This window comes from Manis pentadactyla, chromosome 16, assembly GCF_030020395.1.
Source record: "Manis pentadactyla isolate mManPen7 chromosome 16, mManPen7.hap1, whole genome shotgun sequence".
Lineage (NCBI taxonomy): Eukaryota > Metazoa > Chordata > Mammalia > Pholidota > Manidae > Manis > Manis pentadactyla.
The window spans coordinates 36,760,803-36,786,395 of record NC_080034.1 but is presented as its reverse complement, the minus strand read 5'-3'; the positions used below and the strand labels follow the sequence as shown (position 1 = coordinate 36,786,395).

Genomic DNA, 25,593 nt, shown 5'->3' with positions numbered 1-25,593 from the left:
GTGGGCACTACACTTCTTGCCATCAACCCATTGAGATCCTATTACTTCACATTAGATGATTCCAGTAGCCTCCTCTTTTAACTCTTGGAGTCTGTCTGTGGCTGTATATATCTGAAGGCAGCAAACATTTTGAACGTCATACTGCTTTATGCAGAAACTTTTGACAAGACAAAATCCTAACTCTGTTTTACTTAATTCAAGGCCTCTCTATAAGCTGGCTCTGGCTCCAGCTTGTTTTTTCAGCTTTATCTTGCTCCAGGGCTGTTGTATAGAGGCATCTAAGCTCCTTAAGATGATGGTATGCATGGGGTTCCCTGGAGTTGTATGATACAGTGGTAACCCTGATTTCTCCAACCCTTCTGCATTAATCCTTCACTCAAGCCTGATTGGTCCCCCAACATAGTAATAAGTATAATAATAAGTATACTTTCATATAGTAATAAGGCTTCGCTCATTCTTGCTTTCCTGCTGTTATATGCCATTCACACTATCTAGAATGTCCTGACCTCTGTCACAGTTCTACATATTAACATCTGCAGGTGGAGCATTAAACAGCCATTAAAAAGAACAGGGAAGATTTCTAATCACTTTTGTGGGGTGAATTCCAGGATATGTTAAGTAGAAATAGCAAAGGACAGGACTGAATATGGTATTCCATCTTTTGCTTAAGAAAAAAGAGGGATTCAGAATTTATGTTCACACACACATATTATGCTTATTTATACAAAGAGAAATGAAGGATAAACAAATTAGTAGAACTGGTTATTTGTAGGGAGTAGATGGGAAAATACTGGAAGGAAAAGAGAAGGGGGAGACACTTCCCTGAGCATTCCTTTTTTATAAGACTTTAACTTTTGAACCATATAAATGTTTTCTATTTTCAAAAAATACATTTAAAAATAACAAAAAATGTGCTATAATTGTATATAAAGAGAAACAAGTTAGTCTAACTTACAGGACATACAGAGAAATATAGCTTAAATGTAGCACACTGAATGTACATCCCTAGTGGGATGTACTTTTAAGGACAGAAAGAACTGCCCCCTAGAAGACACTTAAGCTTAGCAGCTTATTTTTAATAATAATATTGATGTTATGATTTTGAAACAAGTTTATCAACCATGATTTTCAATGTGAAGGAAAAGACATAAGGAAAAATTTTAGTGTTGAATTTGATTGAAAATATAAACTCAATGGTTTAAAAAAAAAAAGCTAACTTTGTCCATTGAAATGGCCTAGAAGCAATGCCGCTCCAGTAGCTATGAGGACACCTAGTGCTCAGATCCTGATTTATAAATGCCATTATCCACTGAAAGGAGCAGAGGCTCCAGGGAGAAATGGCTGATTCCAGGTCGGAAGCAGAGACAGTAAAAGGTGAGCTTGGAGAAATCTTTTGCCAGGAAGTAGCCTCAAAAGCCAATAAAATTACGTTAAAACGATACAGATGATGGTTTGAAGAGAACCCCCACTAAGCCACCCACTCAACTTATTTGGGACAATTCGAACCAAAAATTGGGGACAGTGGAAAAAGATTTTGATGACAATGGACTATTATAATACACTAGATTAAAAAAAATCTTTGAGTCCACAATGATACTTAAAAGGAGAGAGATAAGGGAAAAACAAAGAAATAATTATACTTCACAGAAGAATGATAGAAGGATGTAGGAGGAATGATACAATTAGAAAGCCATCAGTAGTCCCAAATGTAATAAATGATTCAGATAAGAATCAATATATGCTAAAACTTCTGGGTGAAATGTTATTGGGAGATAGGGTATTATTTCATCTCTCTTTACAATTTCATGAAAAATAAAACTCAAAAAAATGGAGTGGGGGAGGAATATGCAAGGTTATAAGATTCAGAACAACCAAATGCAAGGAATGAGCCTTGACTGAATTAAGGATACAAAAAAAAGGCTATAAAAGAGAAATGAGGCCAGTTGAGTAAACTTTATTGTGGGTTATGTATTATAAAATTGTTCATTTTCTTAGGTGTGAAACCGGTTGTGTTTTGTAGGAAAATGTTCTAAGTCTTAGATATGCTGAAGTATTAGGGATAAAGTACTGTGATTTCTGTAATTTTCAGGTGATCTGGAAAAAGCAGGGTTGGGGGGCACAGCACACACCAGGCATACACATGAAACAGGTTGATCATTGGTAAAAGTTGGGGAGAAAATCTTATCTTCAAAGCCCAGCTCAGATTTTTGTCTCACATGAAGACTTCCTTTTTCCAGCCCCATGTGAGGTAATTTGCTCATGAATTTTTGTGACTTTTTTGTTTATCTTATGTCCCCAAACCTGAGTGCACAAGAGCTGCCTGACAACTTGACTTATTTTAATTACAAATTCTCAGACTGCACTATAAGCCTGTGGAGACAGACTTGCAGAAGAGAGGCCTGAGAATCTGGAAGCACTGATTGGAACCACTTAACCCATATTTATTAGTTAAATTTACTTACCTTTTTCATACATTCCCACTTAACCAGTATGGGCACTTAGGTCTAACCCTTGAAAATGTTGCTCAATCCTTTGTGTTCCTCTGTGCTGGCATCTAATTATACAATTGCTTAGGCTCACAGGGAGAGAATATACGAAAGGCATGTGTATAAACTTTGACCAGTATTCAAGAAACATATTATCATGAGTTCTTTTTGTGCACAGGAAAAAGTCTTCTGGTATACTTACAATATTAATCTAGACACATAATTTATCTTTAAACTACATAATATATTTATGTGTATTAAAGTAGCTGGAGTAAAATTACATTTTACTTTTTGAATTAAAAATTTGATTAAACATTGTCTCTCAAACAATAGACTGCAAAATTGCTCCAATATTAATAGTTTCACTTATCCACACATATTTTTTTTAATATTTCACTGAAATGAGTTGTGGCAGTAATATTTTTAGGCAAAACAAATTTTTGCTCCCATTTTATTAAAGTTAGAACAAACAAAAGCTACATTCTGGGTAATAAACTGGTACAGGGAATCTGATTATGTACAACTGCCATCTCTATTAAATTTAATGTTCTATGAAACTCATTCCAGTAATTCTAAACTGATAAAACTAGTGTTACTTATTATAGAAAAAAATAAAATTGAGTAGTTAAAACATAATTTTAAAAATTAGAAGAAAAAAGTTCTGTATTGACAACTCAAAAATACCATTTTAGAACTTCTAAATAAGTGAGATAGAAAAGTTATGGCAAGATCATTAAGTTAAAATTATTATTGACATTGGCATAGAAATAGATTAATCAGTGGAACAGAGTTTAAAAGCCAGACCAGGCACATACTGTATGTTAGAATTTGATAAAGGTGTTATCTCAAATCATTGAGGAAAAAAATGGACTTTTCAGAATACGTTATTTAGGCAGTTAGTTGGGTAATCATTTGAATTTTATTAGTTCCATATCTTGTTCTATATGCCAAATTTAATTCTATGTGGGTTAAAGATTAAATGTAAAACAAAAAAATGATGAAATTGGTGGAGTACAACTATTATAATAGGATATTATGTACCATTGAAAATAAGAGTATGATTATTGATATACAACCAAGTCCATGATATATAGAGAATACAAAAAGTATTTATGGCAGAATTTCAAATTGTAAAAAATAGAAGAAATGTATTTATGTATTATGCTTAGGAAAGTCTGGAAGAAGAATTATGGGCGATTTTTGTCTTCTTACAGTTTTTTTCTGCCAGGAACAATAAACATACACTACCATACATACAGAATTGTTTGTTCTTTAAAATTCTATAGGACTAAAAGAGCTAAAGAAAAGACAGTTTGGCAAGAGAAGAAGATCCAGTGTTTTCCTGAGGCAAAAATGGAAAGAAACAGAAGGTCAGGTATAAATGAAAAGTTAGCTATGGCAAAAAATAATTCAAAGAATTCTAAAAGCAGTACAACATGCCATTTCACTGAATCAAAAAGAGAAAGGTAAATGAAGTCAGCAGAACCATACCATAGTCAGAACATTGAAAGTGTTCAGAAGTGAAAGACAAGCATGATGAGCTTATGGAGCCAAGTGAGTGCTAACTAAGCTGTGTAAGGGTGATTCACAAAACCACATTTCTCTCTCTTGCCTTCATACAGTGCATTGTGCATTTTGAGGGCTTTTCATGCATCCTATTTGGGAAAGGGTTGTCTGACTTGGTAGTGGCAGATATCCCATTTTTATGGATGAGAACACTCAGCAGACTTCTTTTTGGATGAAAAAACTTAACGGATGTTTTCCTGGTGACATAACTAGTTAATAACAAAGCTAAAGCCAGAGCCTGCTTTGATTCAGTCTAGTGGGTGGTCTTGTAATCATACCATGCCATCTCTCAGACTTCCAGGGAGATGTGAGCAAATCATGGAAAACAGCCAGTGACTCTAGTCAGGCCTGACAAACTTGACATGAGTAAGTCACTGTTACCTAATATCTACCCAGCACTGGGTTTTTTTTACCCACCCTCGCAAAACTTTTAAGGTATTCAAATGTGACATTTTGGGATTATTGATGAAAATTAATGGCTTTTAAAATGACTGCATTAAAATAAGCTGTTATATTTTACTTATCACACTGGTAAAGATGAGGAAAACTGAAACACTGAATGTTAGCAAGGCTTCTGGAGAGTGGACACGCCATGCTGCCTGAAGGGTGAAGTGGTGTGTTTATAGAGGATGGTCTGGCAGTACCTGTCAAATCTTAAAAATTATGTACCTTTTTCCATAGCACTTTTACTTCTAGGAATTTATTCCAAGGATATAATGAGGTAGATGCCCAAAGATATGTGTGCAAAGATTTTACCACAGCTTTATTGATTTTGAAAATATTTGTATCTTTTTATGTTGACTGAATTTTTTTCAGTGAGCACATACTGCTTTTACAAGCAGTAAAACACTAAAAATGCTATTTTTATTTATGGAAAAATATGACCATTCTGTCACAGGATTCTTGCATTACTTGATAACTGCAGTTGCAGTGACCCTGGAAATTTGTTTTCCCTTTAAGCATTTCTGACACATGATAGAAGGAGTAACTTCTAGAATCAGTAATGTGTGAAAGGCAAGGTGCTTTGGGGGAAGCAGCGTGTGTGACTGGATGGAAAGACTATGGAAATCCAAGGACCTAGGTTTGGAATACATCTTTGCCTCTTAGCTAGAATTGTGATTTGGGACAAGTTGCTAACCACTCTAAAGTTTGATTCTTTTTCACCCCCAGCAGTAAAATGAGGATAATTAAAGTATCTGTCTTTGAGTTGTTTCAGTATCAAAGAAGATTAGGTTTGTAAAAATTCTTTGTGTACTCTTTGGTTCAGGAGTAATAACAATAACCAACATTTATCAAGTGCCGTGTGCCAGGCATTATACTAATAAGCACTTTAAATGTATTACCTCATTTAATCCTTGCATCTACCCTGTGTGCTAGTTGTTATTATCCTCCCTTACAAGTGAGGAAGTTGAGAGGTAGACTTGGAACCTGCCTGGGGCCACAGTTATAAAACATAGAGTCATAATGGAAGATCATACTTGGGGAGAAATGTAGCAAGGGATCTCCAAGAAGCCCTTGTGTCTCACTGGTCTGTCAGAGTTCTTTGAAGAAGACAGCAAGTACTTGGGAAGGGAGGGCCCAGTGGAAATACCGTACTAACAAGGGTCTCTTTCTTTGATGATTCAAGCAGCATAATTATTATGGGTTTGGGGATATACTATAAGAAAACTGAGATTTAGATATGTTAAGAATAGAGTTCATATGAGCTTAATAATGGGGTGTTCTTAATATTTTGAGAAATAATCTGGAAAAAGGGAAACCAGAAAGCTTCAAATAGTCAGAATTTCATCTGGGTTTGGGAAATTAGGATCACACAAGCAAAGGGTGTGAATAGAACCATTACAGAAAAGCTTCAGTGAAGTTGGTTTAAAATATTTATGTAGACCCAGAGCACATTTCGAGGACCACAGCCTCTTAGCTATCAGTTAATAATATCCTAGAAGGTGATCATGTAGACATTTTAGATTGTATTTATCACCTCTGTTGTCTGTTCCCTTAAACTTCACCCCTTTAGAAATCCTAGTTATAACCAGAGAACATATGTGAAGCAAAATAGAAAACATGTTCACCTTCAATAGAAAACTAGCAGTGGTCTCACTACTATGCATAAAGAAAAAACCATAATGGAACCATACCAAAGTCAGTGATGGGCAATTAAAATAAAGAAATATAGTGGTTTTCACATAATAACAGACTAAAAGGACTAGGATTTGTTGTCTGGAATGAAGTTGGCAAAGATATAATTACTTTCTAAATTTAAATATGGAATATAGTTGAAGGGTAGATTGGTTTATTTACCAAATTCTATGGCATCCTGCCTCATCGTCATCCCCCACCTCTCCACATAGAGAGGAGACATGGCTCTGAAGTAAAAAAGGATACTGACTTTTAAAAGATCATAGCCTTGTACCACTAATAGTCTGAAAGCATTATGATTTTGAGATAACATGCATGTCAAGTTTGATTGCCCCAGCCTCATTCCAACTAGGTTTTAAAAATCTGAATAGTTCAATGCCAAGGTGTTGAACTTAATTATATCAAGGTTATTTTGTATTAATACTCAAGATTATATTCTAGGGAGAAACCAGTGCATCCCTTTTTTTTTCCCTTTGCTTAAAATTTTATTTGCTTTGCTTTTAATGGATAACTTTAGAATTCTTAGATATCTTTGTATCTTTACTGCCTTGTACACAGTAGGTAGCAGTAGCATTTATAGAAGTTAAATTGTAACAGCATTCTTTGCATTTAAAGAAACGAGTTCCCATTGGGAAAAAAAGCTTTTAAAAAGTAAAACAACACATATATATATGTATATAGAAAAGAGAAACAACAAAAACACAGAGAACCCACAATCAATGCTTCTACTTATTTTGAGTGCCAGTTCTGTCAGTGTAAGTGGGAAACAGTTAGCTTTTGGGAAATGCCACTGCAGCTAGAAAGCCTGATGAGGGCTACAAGCTGCAGTCAGTAAAATCTGAATTGTGTTTGTGTGTGTGTGATTTTGATGTTGCATGAGTGGCTAAATGTAAATATGAAAGAATCATTTCAAGTTGCTGGTAATAATGGAGGAAAAAATGAGGAATTGAGAGCCTGGGTTTTGGTTTGGCATTGCTTCTAATTAGCAGAAACTCAGCCTAATTGTATCTCAGCGCCCCTTGAGGGGAATGGGTTAGGGGCTTCATAACTCATTGTTGCAAAATTTTATTTTCAAACATTTGTGAGAAGGTCTGAAGCCTTCTTCAGATTCTCAGGCTATTCATGACAACATAAAGATGAAGAACCATTCACTAGATGACTGATGAGTTCTGACTGAAGTTTAACTTAGTCTGTTTTATTATAACCCTGGTTAGATCAGTTTACATACCCAGAGTTAAAGTATATAAACCTGTTGTATTTACACTCAACATTGGTTTTGAAAACTCAGAATGGCTTTTATCACCTTTAAACTATTTGGATATCCTATAAATTCCTTAACATATCTAAAAACATAATTGTTTTCTACTTCAAACCTATTTCTTTTTTAAAATTTGTGCTTATCTGTTTATCACTTTGTGAAAACCTGCCTGTCAGTCCTGATTTCCTTTCTCTCATGACTTACATGTGATCACTAAGGCCTGATCATGTTACCTTATGAATCATAATTGTATTTATATAATAATATAGTTTATATAATAATAATGAGTATTTATCAAGTGTCAATTACTGAGCCAAGTAATGTACATTCATTTTCTCATTTAATCCTTGCAAAAGCCTGTGAAGTAGGGAAGATTTTACATATGGAGAAACTGAGGCTTAGAAAAGTTAAGGAATTTGCCAAAGGTCATATTGCCAATTACTGCTCTTTCTTAGTCCAGAGCTGGTGCTGCAATCCATTCTGTCCCGCTGTCTTTCCTTCATAGTTTTTTTTTTTAATTTACTGATTTGAGAGAGAGAAAAACATTGCGGGACATCCATGAGCTGGCCTTGGTGTTCTGCAATGCGTCTGTTTTTAGGTGCAAAGAATATGTAGAGAGAAATAATTCCATTTATCAAATACTGTATGTAAACTTTCCAAGATGGGGAGATTATGATGCTAAATGGCTTTGCTGTTACAGGTCAGGACTTGACAAACTATGGGCCTTCATAGGAGGCCTGCGAAGTTAAATAATATAAACATGTATTTGTGTAGCTTTTTAGAATGTATAATAGTGCTTTCACATACTATGTGGAAGTGAAGTTCAAGCTGGCTTGTTGGATGTTAAGTTTTCTTTGCTTCTGAGTCCATTAATATATTTCTGACTCCCAGTTATTTTCTGAAGCTGCCTCTCCAGTTACTGTTTGGTGTGCTAGGACTGTGTTGGCCAAAAATAGATTTGTCGCATATTATAGATTTGTCGCAATAAAGAAGTATATTATTGAAGTGCTTTGCTTATTTCTTTTATTTCCCCTCTTTCCCCTCTTCCCTCTCTTTCTCTCTTTTTTCCTTAGATCTGTTCTGAGGACCAAGATTCACTAGGGGTATGGTTACAGAATTGAACTCAGTAGGCAATGAAGTACACATGAATGAAACATCTGTCCTGGAAGGGGAGTAACCCTTGCTGTTATGCTTAAACTGGCTGCTCTGGTATATGCTGAAGAATTAGGTGTCAGTCAGTTCACTTTTTTAGATTTCATAGGCCAAGTAGGTTTTGTTCTACCATCCTAGGAATATAGAGGAATTAGTTCATAGGGGACTTTGGGAAATGTTGGATTAGGTGAGTTAAAGTGTGTGCCACTGAGCATTAATCCTGAAACAGTTTCTTGAAAAAAGGAGTTCTGAAGCTAAATCCATTTGACAAAACTCAGCAAACTGGTTCACTCTTGGAGTTTCATAGTACATTCTGATCTTGTTCATTGAAGCATTGTTTGTAATAGTTAAGAAACAACTGAAACACCTGTAGATGGGAAAGTGGAATCACAGAATATTACACAGCAGTTAAGGAGTAAACTAGATTAGATCTTCCAACATGGATGGATCTCCACATTTATTAAGAAAAACATTACAGAATGAGAATGATGCATATAGTGTATATAGTTTGTGTTTTTTAAAACTATATGCTTTTATGAGTATATCTGTGTAGTATAAATGCATTTTTATAAAGTCAAAAGGGTTCATACCAAGCAAATAGTGATAGTCACTTGGAGAAGTGACTGGGATTGGGAGTGATATAAAGGGTCCTAAAGGGAAATATTCATGTATTATTTGTAATAAAAATTAACTAAATAAAAATAAAATGCCTCTTCAGTGCTCAGCAAGTTTTCTTTCCCCTCATTGGAGATATCTACCCTATTAACTTCCAAGTATATCTTTCTATTTATTAATTCACTGTATACAAGTTAAACTGAGTTTTAAGTCTTGGTACTACAGACTAGGAAGAAGTGTTTTTATTCTAATCCATTATAATGAAACTATTTTTTACACATTATAAGAAATAAATGGAATAACTAATACTAACAGTCTGAACAAATTCTAAAGAGAAAGGCTTATTCAAGCTTACTGTATTTTGGTGTAAGAGATCTTTTGGAGAGCAATACAGGGAAGTTTGAACTTGGTTCTTGAGTGGCTTAGCGAAGAGTCGAAAAGCAGCAGCTATAGGCTGAGCAAAATATTATACAGTTGGCCCTTGAACAATGTGGGGCTTAGGGGTGCTTACCCCCATGAGGTAAAAAATCCACATATAACTTTGACTCCCCCAAAACTAAACTAAAGGCTGCTGTTGAGCTGAAGCCTTACCAATAATATAAACAGTCCGTTAACACATAATTTTGTACATTATATGTATTGTATACTGTATCTTAAAGTAAGCTAGAACAAATAAACTTTTTTCAAATTGTCACAAATCTCCAAAAAATTTCCCAGTATATTTATTGAAAAAACTCTACATATAAGTGGAGCCATACAGTTCAAACCCATGTTGTTCAAAGGGCAGCTGTGGTTCAAAACCGACTAAACCTAAAGAAGCAGACCCCCTTTTGGTCTTTGCAGTGTTGGTAATAATGTTCTTCCCAGTTCCATGGATCTTCCTTCTCCTGTTCTGTAGACCTGATTTTGATGTCTTCTGAATCAAACTTGAGGACAGTGGTGGTTCTGTTTGACCTCCCCAGTTGCTGGGGATCAGTTTTAAGTGGCTCCTTTTTTTGTGTGTAAATAGTTTTTTTCTTTAAGGAAGGGTAATCCTGAAGAAGCTGTAGCCACACGACAGGTTTTCTATCAGAATATGTATTTTATTCTCTCAATTTGCCTGATGTTGCCAGAGCCATTGTCTGAAAACAAAAGATTTCATCAACTGAAAGTATCTCATCACTAAAATCACTTGTTTTCTGGCACATGTATTGACTCATCTTTCCAAAGTGGCCATTTTTTATATTTCAAGTTATACATATATTTCAAAACAGGACTAACTGATCAGTTTTATTCTAAAAAATGTATTAGGACAAGTAATGAAGGGATCCACAGTTTAATTCACATTACAAATGTTTATTGGCACTCTGCATGCTTGCATGTCAGGAAATTCAGAGTATAAAAACACGTCACCGCCCTTAATGACATAACTTCTTCCTGAAAGCGTGTTGGCATGCAATCCATATGCATAAAAATTGCTGGTGTGATGTGAAATGATTCTTCCACCAGAACACCACCAGAAAGTGCTAAGTAGGATGAACTTGAGGAATGTTTTCAGTAGTTGGGCAGTCCTCAAAGATGAAGCCTGATTACCTGGCAGAAAGGCATGAAGCTCCTATGCGGTGCCTGCATTCTGCCTGATCCACAGAGGCTTTGCACATGGCAGTAACTCAGTGTTCATCATGATTGTGCACGACCTGAGGAGAGTCAGCCTTATAGCTGGTGACTTCTTGGTCTAATTTTGACGCAGGGGTTGGAGGTTGAGCATAAGGTATAGAAAGTGAAAGAAAGAACTTATAAAGGAGAACTTGGGCACTTTTAAGTCAAATTTTGCTTTTTTGTTTTTAGTACAGGTAACTTCTAGTTGCAACTCTTATGCTAGCATTGTGGTTTTGATTTCCATTTCTTAGTGCTTAATTGTTGCAAGAGTGTGTGCCTTGATTTTTAAAAATACATGGGCAGGTTTTCTTTAATGGACTAGTTCGATTCTCCTTCCCCTCATTTGTATCTCTGGTATAAATACCAAATTATTGCACCACCATTTAATATGTAGAATTGATTGTGAATGTGGCCAAAGTAGTGGGTTTGATGTCTGTGGATAAAGCTTAAAATTATTCCCTAGTAACAAGTTTATCAACATCTCTAGTGATATAGTAAAGACCATTTAAATCAGCCTATTCGTCTCAATATAAAATCACAGAAATGTTTAAGATGTTGTTTCTCCTTGGCCCAAGAATGAGAGCTGTCTGTCAGTTCTTTAGTTCAGCTTTCAAGCCATCAAAGTCCTTGGAAAACTGCTCTGGGGGAGTTCTAAAGCGCGCATATTCCTCTTCTTCCAGGATTGTTTTCTGATCAAGCAGACAGTTCAGGATACCGAGTCGAAGGATGAATGGTCACCGTGACAGTGAGAGCGACAGGTTATTGCGGCAGGAGGCTAGCTGCCTCATGGATGAAACCCCAGCTACAGCCCAAGAAAAAGAAACAAATAGCCTCGCTTCTTCTGGTCTTCAAAATCTTACTTATTCTCTAGGTCCCAGGAATGATGGTACGGTGATTAGATCATGACTTAATTTAGAAGGCTTTCTGATACCTGAGCATCCACTCTACCCAGAAAGCATAAATGTTCTTAATTTAAATAAAATATCCAGCTAATTGGCTTAGTTTATATATCACAATTATATAAAGCTGACCATCAGAGAAAATCACCACTTATTTAATCAGCACATCTAACTTAACGATAATGGTGTAGGAACAAGAGCCATGGGCTTAGAGTCAGAAAACAGATTCAAATTCTAGCTCTGCTGCTTACCAGCTATAACTATGGGTGAGATTCTTAAATCTTTCTGAGCCCTGTTCTCTTAATATGGAAAACGGGGATATTACTATTCCTTTTACCTCAGGAGGCTGGAAGATCACTGAATTAATGGATTTGAAGGCTCCTGATGAACTGTTAGGTTCTTTCTGACTTTTCATAAAGCAAAATGATAGCAGTTACCATTTATTGGGCACTCGTGCTAGGAACTGCATTTTTTTTAGATCAAGGGCTGCAAACACAAGCCAAAATCTGGACCACCACCTGTTCTTGTGGGTAAAATTTTGAAATAAAGCCCATCATGCCCATTTGTTTACATACTGTTTTATGGCTGCTTTCCTGCCGCAATGGCAGATACTATGTTGGCCCACAAAACCCAAAATACTTAATGTCACTTTACAGAAAGCTTGCCTTTTCCTGCTTAGATTCACCCTCCTTTTACAGATGAAGAAGCTGAGGCCTCGAAAGCTTAGGTAACAACTTGCTCAGGTTAATGCTAGTAGAAGGTAGAGGATTATCAACTGACAGCAGAGTGTGGCTGTCACCCTGTGCATCACTGGGAGAACTGGTGCCATAAGTCTCTCTTCCTGCTCACCTATCTAAGCAGGGTGAAACCTGAAGCATCATTCAGGAATCAACATAGTGTTATTTGCTTCATTGCTGGGAGGAGGATATCAAGTGTTCAGAAGAACTGAATTATTAATTTAGATGTCTATGTCCATTTTTAAGAATAGCACTTGGGAGTGCAAAAGCCTGTCTTGGTGATTGAAGGGGCTCTTGCTATTAAGCTACCTATGGATTGTGTGGAAAAGCACTGGTGTGCAAACACAGGGCCACCCTGAAAAGTTACCAGAAGCTGTAGGATGTGAACTCTGATAAGGTTTTTTCTCTAGATTTGGGGTTCCTTTTCTCTAGAAGCAAATGGGTAAAAAAATAAGTGTTCTTTAGCTAACAGTTTATTGGTTATCTAAGTGCCCAAAATCAGACTAATTTCCCTGAGGTCATGGGCAGTAATCATGGATTATTGTGTGTTCATGGATTATTGTATCCCAGTTTAAAATAAATGAGGGATGGGAGTGGGACATTGTTGTATCTGTAACATTTTATTCCTTTTCAAAAAATGTTTGAAGGAAACGCAGAAAAATGTTAACTAAGTTTGCCAAATCTAGCAGTGGTGATGGGATATATACACTGCATTAGCTCTGTGCTTATGTTTAAAATTTTTTGTTAAAAAACCTTTAACGTTAAAATATATTCAAATAACTGCCTTTTTAAAAGTATCCTCTGGTAATTCTTTAATAAATAACTTTTCCTTGATGTCTTCTGTGTCATCCAAATTTCATGTATTTGTTTTAAGCCAGTTTTAAATGATGTGGTATTGTACACATCAGTGTTCTCACATTCTTTATTTCAGTTGGTAGTCAAATAATTGTGTGAGATAGGTGGAGTGAACGTTATTCTCATTTTGTAATGATAAACCAGGTTTAGAAAAACTAAGTCCCCGAAAAAAACAGTTCTCTGGTAACAGTAGAACAAAAACAGAGACCCAAGAGTCAATCCGGGTCCAAGGCCATTTGCACTGGAACTGTTCTGCTGAGAGCCAGACCTGCCTGTTCAAAGAATGGTATTGGAGCTGTTAGAATTCTCCTGTGCACAGTGAAAATGCATTTTTCTGTGAATTTCTAGGATCAGTGATGCATAAAACAATTAGACTATCATCCTTTCTGGAAAATAAAATTTAGAAGCATTTTTGAAGAATGTGAAAAATAAATAGTTTGGCACATAGAAGTAGCAGGTTCCTTAAATTAAAAAATCCGGAAATACAAGAGTATTTAGAAATAGAAGTGAAAACAGAAGTTAAAAAGTGATTGCCTCTGTGAAACAAGACTGGAGAAGGTTTTGGGGTGTAGCAGGGGATTGCTGGTGTTCCACAGAAATTCTTCTCTAATGCTTTTTTAAAACCATATACTAGTTTACTTTAGGATTTTTAAGTATTTTGAAGTGTGGGCATTACTGCCATCATTCTCTCTCCCCAGCACACACACACACGGAAGAAAGCTTGGGGGGATCCATTGTGAGTCTGTAGTTCTGTATTTTCCCCTTATTTGCTAGGGGCAAGGAGTTTTGCCTGTGAACACCTAGACGTTTGGGGTTGTTTGTTTAATGTTTGTTGTTTTTTAAGGAAGACAAGGTTTATTTTTCCTCCAAGGCTTTTTGCTGTCAAGTTATTTTTGTTTGTTTGTATGATCTTTTAGACCTTTCATTTGACTATGCCTCTCAGCCAGCAAATCTTCAGTTCTCTCACATAATGCCACTTCCTGAAGACATCAAAGGCCCTTGCTTCCAAAGTGGGAATAAATGGAACCACGAACCCTTTATTGCTCCAGATCGATTTGGAAACAGCACTGTGGGCTTTGGCAGTAATGTTCATTCCCAGGCACCAGAGAAAGTGACCCTTCTTGTAGATGGCACACGTTTTGTTGTGAATCCTCAAATTTTCACCGTTCATCCGGATACCATGTTGGGAAGGTAATTGATAATAATTTCCTTCTAAATTCACTCTGTTTGCTATGAATAGATTTACCTGCTGTTTATCTTGCATTAAGTGTGAGGATAAAAAGCATTGCATTGCTTATTCTTCTACCTTCATACTTTTACACAGAGAGGCCAAGCATGTAGAAGTTTTGTATATGTTGGTAATTTGGGGGAGAGGGTGTGGTTACTGTATTTACAAAGGCAGTGTAATGAAATGAGCCCCCACAAAAGGGCGTGCATTAGTCAGAACTAAGGAAAATAATCTGCACAATCTCGTTCCTTATTCCTCTATAAACTCACTTAAAAATGGAAGTCAGATACTTAATTCTTTTATCCACTATTTTTATAACCTCACACAAGCAATGTTTTCTGAGTCCACAGGTAAAAGTTACTGGGATAAGGTTCTGTTATGTCCTGTTCTTTTTTTAAAAATAAAAAACAGAATTAGGGAAATATCCCACATGATACAAAAACAAAGCCATTTTACGGAACATCTTTTGCCTGCTTCTGTTTCCAGTTCTGCGTGGTAGTAGGTCTTATATTGCCATTTTCTAATGCCTCTGTCACTATTCAAATTTTCCAGAACAGAATCTTTATATCTGGCTATTTTGTTGTTTTATGATTGCACTGTTTGTTCATGTTCTGTACTCTGCTCCTTCATTCAGACTATGGTCTTATCCTCCTCTCATCATCGCCCACCCCCAGCTTTTTAGGATTAGAGTTTAGGAAATGGGAAGAGCCTTTAAGGAGGAGCTCTGTCCACGAAGTACTCTTGAGCCTGGGCTGGGCATTGGGAGATCTGTGGCCAACTGTAGACCTTTATACGAAGAAGAGCAAATTGGGATAAGAGTGAAATAATAATAATGTGTATGTATACACAAACATTTGGCTTTTGAGGATTCTCAACTACTTAGAAGTAGATCTTATTTAAAAATCTAACCTCATTCAGTATTTTGAACTGATTTGGACTGAATTCGAGATCAGAATGGACGACACTAATTTGCTGAACTTTAGGCTAAATGGAGGCCAGTTATTCAAATGTGTATATTTGAATATATACATACAAATTTATGATGAACCATTTTTAGCCAGAACCAAACCTATGTTTTTCTCAAACATCTGAATTAAGATTAAACTACAACATGAAGAGATTTTCCAATTGGCCCTATATTTTATCAGATGTGACTTCCCTTCCTTGTTATCATCAGGACTATTGCCCAACCCGTCAGTGTTCCTCAGGACAGGCTGGTTGGTTGAGGAGGTTGCCTCTGAAAGTAGTGATCACGAGAAGGCAAGCATTCTGTGGATGGCATTCTTTCTTTGAATCTAGGGATGGGATGTCCCATAAAGAAGAGAGTCCGGTTCTTTATTGTAGGTGGTTCATCAGCTCAGTCAGCTGAGTTCATGAATTCTTAGTTACTTAGATTTGTTCTGTCTTATGGCTACGTACAGTATTCATAAGCCTAGCCAGTGAACTTAGAAATGTGGGCCACTAGTCACAAGGGGGACATGCTGAGAGATTGAGAACGGACTAAGGCTAATCCGTGCCACTCCTAGACAAGTAACTGTTGACTTAAGTCCTGCTGATGACAGGTGAACTCAGACTGATTCATAGCTGTCTTAGGTAGGCTTCAACCAGAATGATCCAGAAAAATGTTAGCATTCTTTGAAGGCTACATTTATCAGGATGGATTTCTTAACGTATGGCGTGGTGATTTGGAAAGCACGTGATGTGGAGTCTTTTTCAGACCTTTGAAAGACTGCCAATTCAGAGTGGAGGAGGATAACATTTTTGAACAGTTGAACAGCAGGTTTTCTAAGGAAGGAAATGGCAGTGAGTCCCCGTTAAGAACTCAAGTTGGGCTGACTGAAGATACTGCCTGTCCTGTCCTTTCGCTGGCTTCCCATTCCACAACTCATAGGCAGACATGCAGTAGTAGTAGTAGAGGTCATGGGCCCAGTTTTACTGGAGGGGGGTCTGAGAGAGGGAAAGAAGGAAGGATGGGAAAAGGTAAGAAAAGCAAGATGTCCTCCCTGTGACCTTATGACCTCTGAGTTCATGCACAGAGCAGCCCTGCCTCTGATAGGTGTCAAAACTGCTGATAAGCCAAATGCTTACCCTCCTTCTCTACTTGACATGAAACTCCCATCCTTAGAGTTACTCCTTGGATTGAGGAAGGGCATTTTTTTCCAGAGCTCCACCACTAAAACATACCTAGAATGGGAAAGCTAATTACCATATCTGCACCTACTAACAGAAATTCAAGTATCAGATTAGATATTAAAAAGCAAAACTCAGAAATATTGAGGACTGGCACGCCAGATAGATAAATGTTGATGTTTACTGGAATGTCGGCATACTGGATGGGAAAGGAAGAGGGAAGGTCAAAGCGTAAGACACCCTGTCTCCCTGAGCTACCGGTGTGAATGGCCAGGTTCCCAGGCAGTGGGCAGGGCGCGAGCAGCAGCCTTACACACTCCAGAGACTTTCCAAGGGCCAGCTCTGCAGGTGCTGTCACAGGCTCGGTACAGGTGACCTTGAGGACTTGCTGCTTCATTCCTCCTCGCACTCAGATGCTGAAAGCAATTGTGCCACATTTTCCTGTCTGAAGGGAGTTTCCTGAGACTTGAGTATTACAGTTTGGGTTTTGGGTCCCAGGAGTATATTTTTAACTTATACTATGAGAGCATGGAATGGAGTCCTGCAGAATGAAGTGAAAAAGAGGTCTCATCTGTAAGAATCCTGTGGAGGAGGTAACACTGGTGCCTGGGTGTCTTGCAGGATGTTTGGACCAGGCAGAGAGTACAACTTCACACGGCCCAATGAGAAGGGAGAGTATGAAATCGCTGAAGGAATCAGTGCAACTGTATTTCGAACAGTGCTGGTATGGAGGAGCCTTTCATTACATCCTCTTCCCCAGGGGCATGCACAGTCAGAAGACTTGGGAGTTGCATCTAACTGGGTTACTGACTTTAGAGTCTCTATTTTCCAGTTATTGCCTCTCCTTCTTTATTTTCTATTCCTGTAACTTTTTTGTCCTTGCTTGTGTTAGCTCAGTCAGGTATCAAATTGTGATTAAAAATGTCAGGATGGCCATGAGCAACTTTGCCATCTAATGAATCAGCCAACGTGGTGATAGTTCTGGTAACCCATCACTTTAACAGAACCAGGAGTGAATAGAGGGTGTAGAGGTAATTTGTCATCTTGTTCTTTGCCTACATTTTTTCTTCCTTGTGTTTTTACAGGATTATTACAAAACTGGTATCATCAATTGTCCTGATGGCATCTCTATCCCAGACCTTAGAGATACATGCGATTATCTCTGCATTAACTTTGACTTCAATACTATCCGATGTCAAGATCTGAGTAAGTACAGGAGGCAAGAAACAATCTCTGCCTTTAAATGGGCCACTTCTCAGGACCTAATCAATGTTAACAGCTATTACCTCATAGTCTTTTTTGCTCTAGTAATACAAGCATTTGGGCAGAGAGGATGTACACCTGCATTTTCTCTCCCCAGGTGCTTTACTGCATGAACTGTCTAATGATGGTGCTCACAAGCAGTTTGATCACTACCTCGAAGAGCTGATCCTGCCCATCATGGTGGGCTGTGCCAAGAAAGGGGAGCGAGAGTGCCATATTGTTGTGCTGACGGATGAGGATTCTGTGGACTGGGATGAAGACCACCCCCCACCCATGGGGGAGGAATATTCCCAAAGTAGGAGCCCCCTGCATGGTGTAGATGTTTTCAGCAAGAAAACAAAGCTTCCCAGAGTAGCAATTAGATCCTAGAACCAACACGAGTATTACTGTTGAGCTGGCGAAGAGCACACTGACCTGGGTGATCAGTTCAGTCTAGAGCTGCTGGTCTTAATTTTATGCCAGGAATATAGTGAGCATTGTTATACCTCCCACTTGTGCCCCTGGTGTCTGGTACCGTGTCAGTACTAAGGCAGCATGTTCAGTAGTGGCATTCTCTCCATTCACTGCCTTTGTAAATCCTTTTGAATCAGTAATAATATAGATGGTATAAAAGGATATGCATTGAAAAGTCTTGTTCCTGCTCCTCCTCAGCTTGTTACATCCTTCCAGATATATTCAGTGCATGTACATAAAAAATTATATACATGTTTTTTCTTTTTCTTAAATGGACCATATTATACAGACTGTTCTAGGCCTTATCTTACATTAAAAGCTTCCATAATCTTTATGGCTTTATAGTATTCCATTGCATGACTGTCATAAGTGATTTAACCATTTAGATGTTGGTGACATCTATGCTATAAATTAAGTGATGCTGTAGGGAATGTTTTTTCAAACATAGTCCTTTCACATATGTATTTACCTCTTGAGAAAAACAGTCCTCTAAATGGAATTTGTTTCAAAAGCTTTGTGCTTTTATAATTCTGATAGATGTTGCCAAATTATCCTCCATAAAATTTGAGCCAGTTTATACTCATAAAACAATGTATGACAGGTTTGTTTCCCACACCCTTACCAAAACAGTGTTTTACTAAATTTTTATCTTTGCTACTATGGCAGGTAAAAAACAGCATCTCATTTGAATTTTAATTTGCATTTCTCATTTCATGAATACAACCAAACATCTTTTACATTTTTAAGAGTCGTTTAATTTCCTGTTCTGTTGACTGTCTTCAGACCTTCTGCCCATTACAAAATTGGATTGGTGGTCTTTTGTGATTTATGAAAGCTCTTTAAAACTGCTCTCTTTATATATTAAGGAAATTAGTCCTTTGTAATAGAGTTGCAAATATTTTTCAGTTGATTATTTGTCTTAGTTAATGGTAGTTTGCCTAAGCAGAGGTGTTGTATTTTTAATGTCATCAGGTGAATCCTTTTTTTTTTTTTTGATGGTTTCTGGATTTTATGTCTTACCCAGAAAGGTTTTCTCCACCCTGAGATATAAAAACTTCCTTGTGGTTGGTTTATTATTTAAAATTTAATCTGTGATCCATCTGGAAATTTTGGCATCAGGGCTGAGATGTACCTTTTAGAAGTCTGATTCTGTTCACTTATCAACCTCCCCTTATGGAGGACTTTGCTCTATGACTAACCCCAGGCTCTTTTTTCTAGTTCTTTATAGCTCGAAGCTCTATAGATTCTTCAAATATATTGAGAACCGGGATGTTGCTAAAACAGTGTTAAAGGAGCGGGGCCTGAAAAACATACGCATTGGAATTGAAGGTAAAAAAAATATCCCAGTCAGTACTCAGCTTGCATGGCTTATGGATAGGTTGGCCCTATGGCCACAGGCTATGTCCTGAACACTCAGCTTCCAGAGGACCTAGAGAGCAGTTACACATGAAAACTGCATTCCTACCCAGATTTTAAGAGTTCTTATTAAAATGTTTTAAAGCAGCTGTAGGAGAAGTTCTGGTTTACTGCCTTCAGGACGAAGCAGTGAGGGCTAAGGACACTGGTGGGTAAATGTGGCTCATGGGCTCACCAAGCAGGAGGGCCATTCCACTGTCAGTCTTGGTGGGAATCTTAGTAGGAACTGGAAGGGTTTTTCTGAAAACTATAGCTTGGAGACTCAAAATTTAAGTTTATTCCACTACATAACTTTGAGGAATATCTGGATGTATTGACAGATGCTTTAAGTGATCTGAGCAATGGCTTCCAACCTGTGGTCTCCATGGAAGGAACTGAGACTAATTCTTGGAGAGTGTGGGAGCCATCCTGGTCTCCCCACATGGGTATCTGACGCATGTTTTGCTATTCTTGCTATTTCAGGCTTGTCCACAGAACTCATCAGACCTTCGCTGTGTCTGACTTGGATTGGAATTTAAAGTGGGAAGAGATTTTTGATATCATCTATTAAGCCTCTTTCTGCTGTGTTCCTGTCTCCTTGGGAGCCCCAGGGACAGGGTGATAGGGATCACTCCCTTTCCCAGAGCGGCCCATCAAACTGTCTACCATTAGAACATTCTTCCATAGGTCTGCCTTCCTCTGGCTTCCTAGCATCTGAAGCTACTCTAATGATCTCTTCCATTTCCATGCAACAGCCTTTCAGATACTTAGGCACCATCCGTTACTCTTTATTCCATGTTTCCTTAACTACTTATCTTATAGTCTCTGAGCAACAAAATTAGAGGGTTGAGTAGTTGTGTCCTAGCAAGGTTTTTGTTCTGTTGTTGCCAGTAACTAAAGGCTTCTTTTCCCCTTCCATTAGAAGGGACAGAATATTTTGTTACTTCCCTTCTAGAGACAAAACCTACTAACCTGAGCAGGAAGGAACTGAGCATGTAGGTGGTTGAGGGTAGGAGGGCACAGTCAGAGGCTGGTTGTTTCCCCACTGGTTTTCATGCAGGGTTTTTAGATTTGGGGGGAAATTGATCTGGTTAGGAAGGAGAAAGTATGGAAGCCAAAGTGAGCAATTTGCTGCAGTCATGAGAACAGCCTTTTTCTGTTTCAGGTTACCCTACCTGTAAAGAAAAAATTAAGAGAAGACCTGGTGGTCGGTCTGAAGTAATCTATAATTATGTGCAGCGCCCCTTTATCCAGATGTCGTGGGAAAAGGAAGAAGGAAAGAGTCGCCATGTGGATTTCCAGTGTGTTCGAAGCAAATCCCTCACTAATCTGGTAGCTGCTGGAGAAGATGTCTTGGAGGACCAGGAGATATTAATGTACCACCCACCCCAAGTGGATGAACTTGACAGGCTAAATGCCCCACTTTCTCAGATGGTGTCCAGTGACTTTCAGGACTAGGGCCAGCTGTGAGGCTGCCCCTCTTTAGAGATTTGCTCTGTCTGGGATGCCCACAGCCAGTCTTCCCCAGGGTTTGTTTCACCTGAGTAGGAGACATGCTTCTCCCTCATCCTTTGCCTTTCTCCCATAAATAGAGTGTGTCCTTTTAAGTGTGTGCCTCCGGCAAGGGATGAAAAGCACTTGCTGGTAATTAAGCTTTCAGCTTGGAGCAGCTCTGGTGACTTGAAAATTTTGGGTCTGGTGCTGTTCACTGAGTCTTTGCATAACTGCAAAAGCAGGAAAGGAAGTCAAGACTCTTGTCTTGCCTCATATTCAGCAAAGGCAGTCTCATCCTTTACACTCTGTTCTTGGCTTTTGTTTTGTTTTCTTTTATACCAGGCAAATTACTTAGCAGCAAAGGGACCAAATTTAAAAGGAGACAGTCTCTATCTTCTTCAAGCAGGCTAATGGGATGCTTACAAGATGCTAATGAAGATGCCATTCCTGGTGGTCTCTGATGAAGATTGCAGCTGGGAAGAACTAGGCTCATTCAGAATGTCCAAGAGGAAATTCTTAAGAGTTTAAGTTCACTATTGTTTTTCATAAATGCAGTGAACAATCCAAAACCACACAGGTTCTCTGACAGAGAAGATACTGGCATAACAATTTTCATGAAACCTCTTAGTCTTTGAGGTTTTTAAGCCTAAACAATTGGTTATTCATTTGGACTGAAAGTGAAAGACCTCTCTGAACCAGCTCACTTAGATTATCCTGGTATGGAATCTGGTGTGAAGCCATAGGTCTTCACCCTAGTGGGGCACATTGCTGTGGGTATGGGTGGAAGACCTTAGCTGTGCCTTAAAGTCTTTCAAGATATAAGCAGAGATTTCTCACAAGTGCTGTTTCTCAACAGACTTAAGAGCTCTAGAGAGAGGGGACATTTGGGGTGAAGCTGGGTGGGAAAATTTCACCTACCCAGGCTTTGTCCCAGTGCAGTATTTTTCTTTGTATATTTCTTTCATGTTAGTGGAATTTCTTTGGATATCAGCATATTTCAATTTGTGAAATAGCCTGTCACACTGCTCACATGGGTAAGAAAACTATGCTGTCATCCCCAAAGGAAGGCTGAGTCGAAGGGATATTAGGTCTGGTGATTTTATCTGCTTTGTCAGCTCCGTGTTAACAGTGCACAGTATGTGACAGCCCAGATCACTCCCTCCAGCCTCCCTAGTCCTGAACCACCTTCCCTGATGGCCCTGTGGCTGTTAACAGCACAACTAAATTTAGAATCTAGAGCCAGATGTGACTTGGGATCATCTGTTTTGTTGTAAAGGCTGGCCTTCCGGTTACCTACCCAGAGCACTTATTCATCACAAATTACAAAGAGATCTAGTTTCTTTCAAGTTCTTAAGAGAAGAAGGTGTCTGGTTTTCTTAAGATTCCATCCCCATGAGACATTAGGGCAAGGCTACTTGATTCCATTTTAGGACTGTCCTAGTCACAGTCCTCCAAAGGTGAAGTCAGATGGATGTTAAAAGCTCCTCTTTCCAAGCTAGAAAAACAAGAACAAGTTCTTAAGTGTATTCTGTGTGTCTGTGACCAGCATCACAGTGGAAATCAATGTTTACTCAGAAAAAGTAGTAGTAAGGGGTTAAACTGAGCCATCTTCCACCTACAGGGTTCTGGTTATCACTGGCATCCATTTGTAAGGCTGATGGTTTAGGGTTTAGGGTTAGGGTTTGGGTTCTTTTAGTCAGAGGGTAGTTTTGTCTTTGAAACTCATTGGCTTCTATTTGAGGTCAGGTATGGTTGCATATAGTACCTTATTAGTACTACATTCATACCTTGACCAGCCCAGAAAATTTTTTAATGGTGCTTCCTTTAAGCTTTTCAGGTTACTTCCATGCCATCACAAGGGAAATCTGAACTCTGTAGTCTATAAGATGTATAACTTCTGTTATATGTCTTACGTGTTGTTAATATTTACGTGTGAACATGCTGCAGCTAACACTCTAAAACTAGTCCTTGCTTAGGTTAAAAACCAGGTATGAAAGTATGGTGTGTGCTTGACACTTTGTTCTATGTAAAAGATTAACTTCCTCAAGGCTTTCAAGAACTAGTTAACGTGCTTTTGGCCTTAACCCATGGGGTTTGGGTGAGCTGGGAATCTGCAGAGGTAAATCTGCAAGTGTCACCAGGTGGTGGTGACTGAGGGGAAAGCTGGGTCCACAGGTTCCTTCTGGTGGAGAGAGGTTTCTTCTGTAATCCCAGCCTGGAGCTCAACGTAATTTGGTGGCTCCCCCCAGCCATCGCTGCTCTGTTCCCAGCACCATGCTATTCTGAAATGGCAGGACCTCTCAGTCCTTTCAGGGACAAGGGCTGGGTTGTGGTTATTCCCTTCAGTCAGCTACTGGCCAGCTGGGCAAGAGGTATTTCTGTTAAAACAAGGTGGAACTCAAGTTTGGTGGTTTTTTCCTAAGTGCCTAAATAAGTATGCCAGGCTGTTTATACAGAAACATTTTCATAAGAAAATGGTTTTACCCAGACTCTTATTACTCAGAGGTATCTCAGCAAGCCAATATGAACCTGAATTTAAGGTTTAGAATCTGAGTTTGTATCTGCAGATCATGTGTGGCTGGTTAGGAAACATTTGCCATTGAGGAGCTGGAGGGAGGGCAATGTTAAAATGTGTCTGGTGAGCTTACTTAATGGTTTCTCCATAGTGGAGGAAAGGTATTGAAAGAATGATATCAAAAAGGATAAGGAAGCTTGACAGTAGCTAGATTTACTGCACAATATGCAATAGATTGTGATTTTAAACTAATTCCAAGAGAACAATGTGATATCTAATGTGCAGGTCCATGAAAATGAAAACAGTCAGCCCAGGCTTTAACTCAAATTGTCAAAACATGGTACAGTGCCTTTTTTTGTCAAGCATTAATGGAAAAGTTAAGAAAGAAGGGGTTCTAGTAATTTATTCAGTGCTTCTTGCCATTTTGAAATCATTAAAATGGGCACGGTGAGTTCAGAAAGCAAGCCTGATGCCTTCATGGGAGAGGGAGCCACATTTGTGCTCAACGTGGGACCACCTCTGTAGGAGAACATTACATTTCCTCTTAAAGGCAAAATGCTTGTCTCTTTACATTGTATTTACTTTGAAAGTTGCACTTGTTCACCTACCAGTGTTTACAAAATCCTGTATTTGGATGCTTTTTCTATAATAAAATACTATCATTTGTGTCCATGTTGTCTTCTAGCAGAAAATAAAATTGGAAGTCAAGATGTTAAAAGGGACTGGAAGAGGCGTGCCTTGAGCCCGAGTGTGCCTTTCCCACCTTACTGTCGGTAGCTTCCAAAGCCCCAATGGGCTGCCTTCTCAAGCTCCTGGTTAACTTTCATTCAAGACTCCTGAGTCCTCAATCCACCTAAGGCCTCTGCAAAGTCCAATGAAATTCCAATGGTAGGACTCACAGACTTCTCTCTTCTAGTCATAGTTTAAAGCAAGTGAGAAGGGAATGTAGGTGGAAGCTTAAAGATGGCAGCATGAGAAGTGAGACACAAAACTCCTCCCAAAACCACATATAATATGAAAGTACAGCAAATATAACTAATCCTGAAAGAGCAACAGGAAAGAATACTGTGACACACTGCCTACATCTGGGGAAAAGAGAAGACCTCATAGAAAAGGGTAAAATAGCAAAGCCGCAATCCGGAGGGATCCAAGCCCTCCCCCAATACCAGCTCACCAGCGGAAGGAAGAGAAACAGAGTGGGAATGGGGTGGAGGCCTAGAACACCCAGCACTGGAGATCTGCTCTGAAAGCACAAACCTACATTACATGGTGCTCTGGAGATTAGTAGGGTTGGAAAGCTAAGACAGGCTGAATACTTGGAGAGACTCAGGTTCCAGCTGCTTGTGGACAACAGGTACTCACAACTGGCCACTCTGGGACAAAAGAAAGATGGGCACACTGAGAGACTTCCCAACAGCGAAAGGCCTTCTAAAGGAGCAATTATTACACAGCTTGCTGCTCGGGAAAGGACAGGTGGACAAAATCATCCCAGTGCACTCAGCAAGTTGGGAACTTCAGGCACTCCAACCCCCTTGATAACAATGCAGTTCCGAGGCCCCTCACTGTGATACACAGCCTGCCACTCCTTCCTCCTGGCCAGCACCGGCTTGCAAACCTGCTGCCCTCACCAGCTGCTTCAGGCCAGCCAGAGGGCAGCCGCGCCTACAGCACCTACAGGGGCATAGCATAGAGGCTTCTCCCTGCATTCTGGAGCCACTGGCCCTGGCAGTGGAGGCAGGTACCACAGCTGGGAAGCAGGAAAGAGCTCTTTCC

The 25,593-nt window shown here is 38.8% G+C and overlaps 1 protein-coding gene across 3 annotated transcripts in view; it reads left to right on the top strand.

The window, feature by feature from the left end:
* KCTD20 (potassium channel tetramerization domain containing 20) overlaps nucleotides 1-24,488 on the top strand; it is a 32,762-nt gene extending 8,274 nt beyond the window's left edge. The window contains exons 2-8 of one of the 3 annotated variants that reach the window (XM_036917463.2): nucleotides 11,532-11,737; nucleotides 14,260-14,533; nucleotides 17,322-17,424; nucleotides 17,786-17,906; nucleotides 18,061-18,258; nucleotides 19,635-19,745; nucleotides 20,977-24,488. In XM_036917463.2, coding sequence (XP_036773358.2) covers nucleotides 11,578-11,737; nucleotides 14,260-14,533; nucleotides 17,322-17,424; nucleotides 17,786-17,906; nucleotides 18,061-18,258; nucleotides 19,635-19,745; nucleotides 20,977-21,269 — 1,260 coding nt within the window. In that variant the 5' untranslated portion in view covers nucleotides 11,532-11,577 and the 3' untranslated portion in view covers nucleotides 21,270-24,488. The remainder of the gene's footprint in view (nucleotides 1-11,531; nucleotides 11,738-14,259; nucleotides 14,534-17,321; nucleotides 17,425-17,785; nucleotides 17,907-18,060; nucleotides 18,259-19,634; nucleotides 19,746-20,976) is intronic. The other 2 variants (XM_036917464.2, XM_036917465.2) reach the window with 2 other exon arrangements.
* The last annotated feature ends 1,105 nt before the right edge of the window (nucleotides 24,489-25,593 follow it).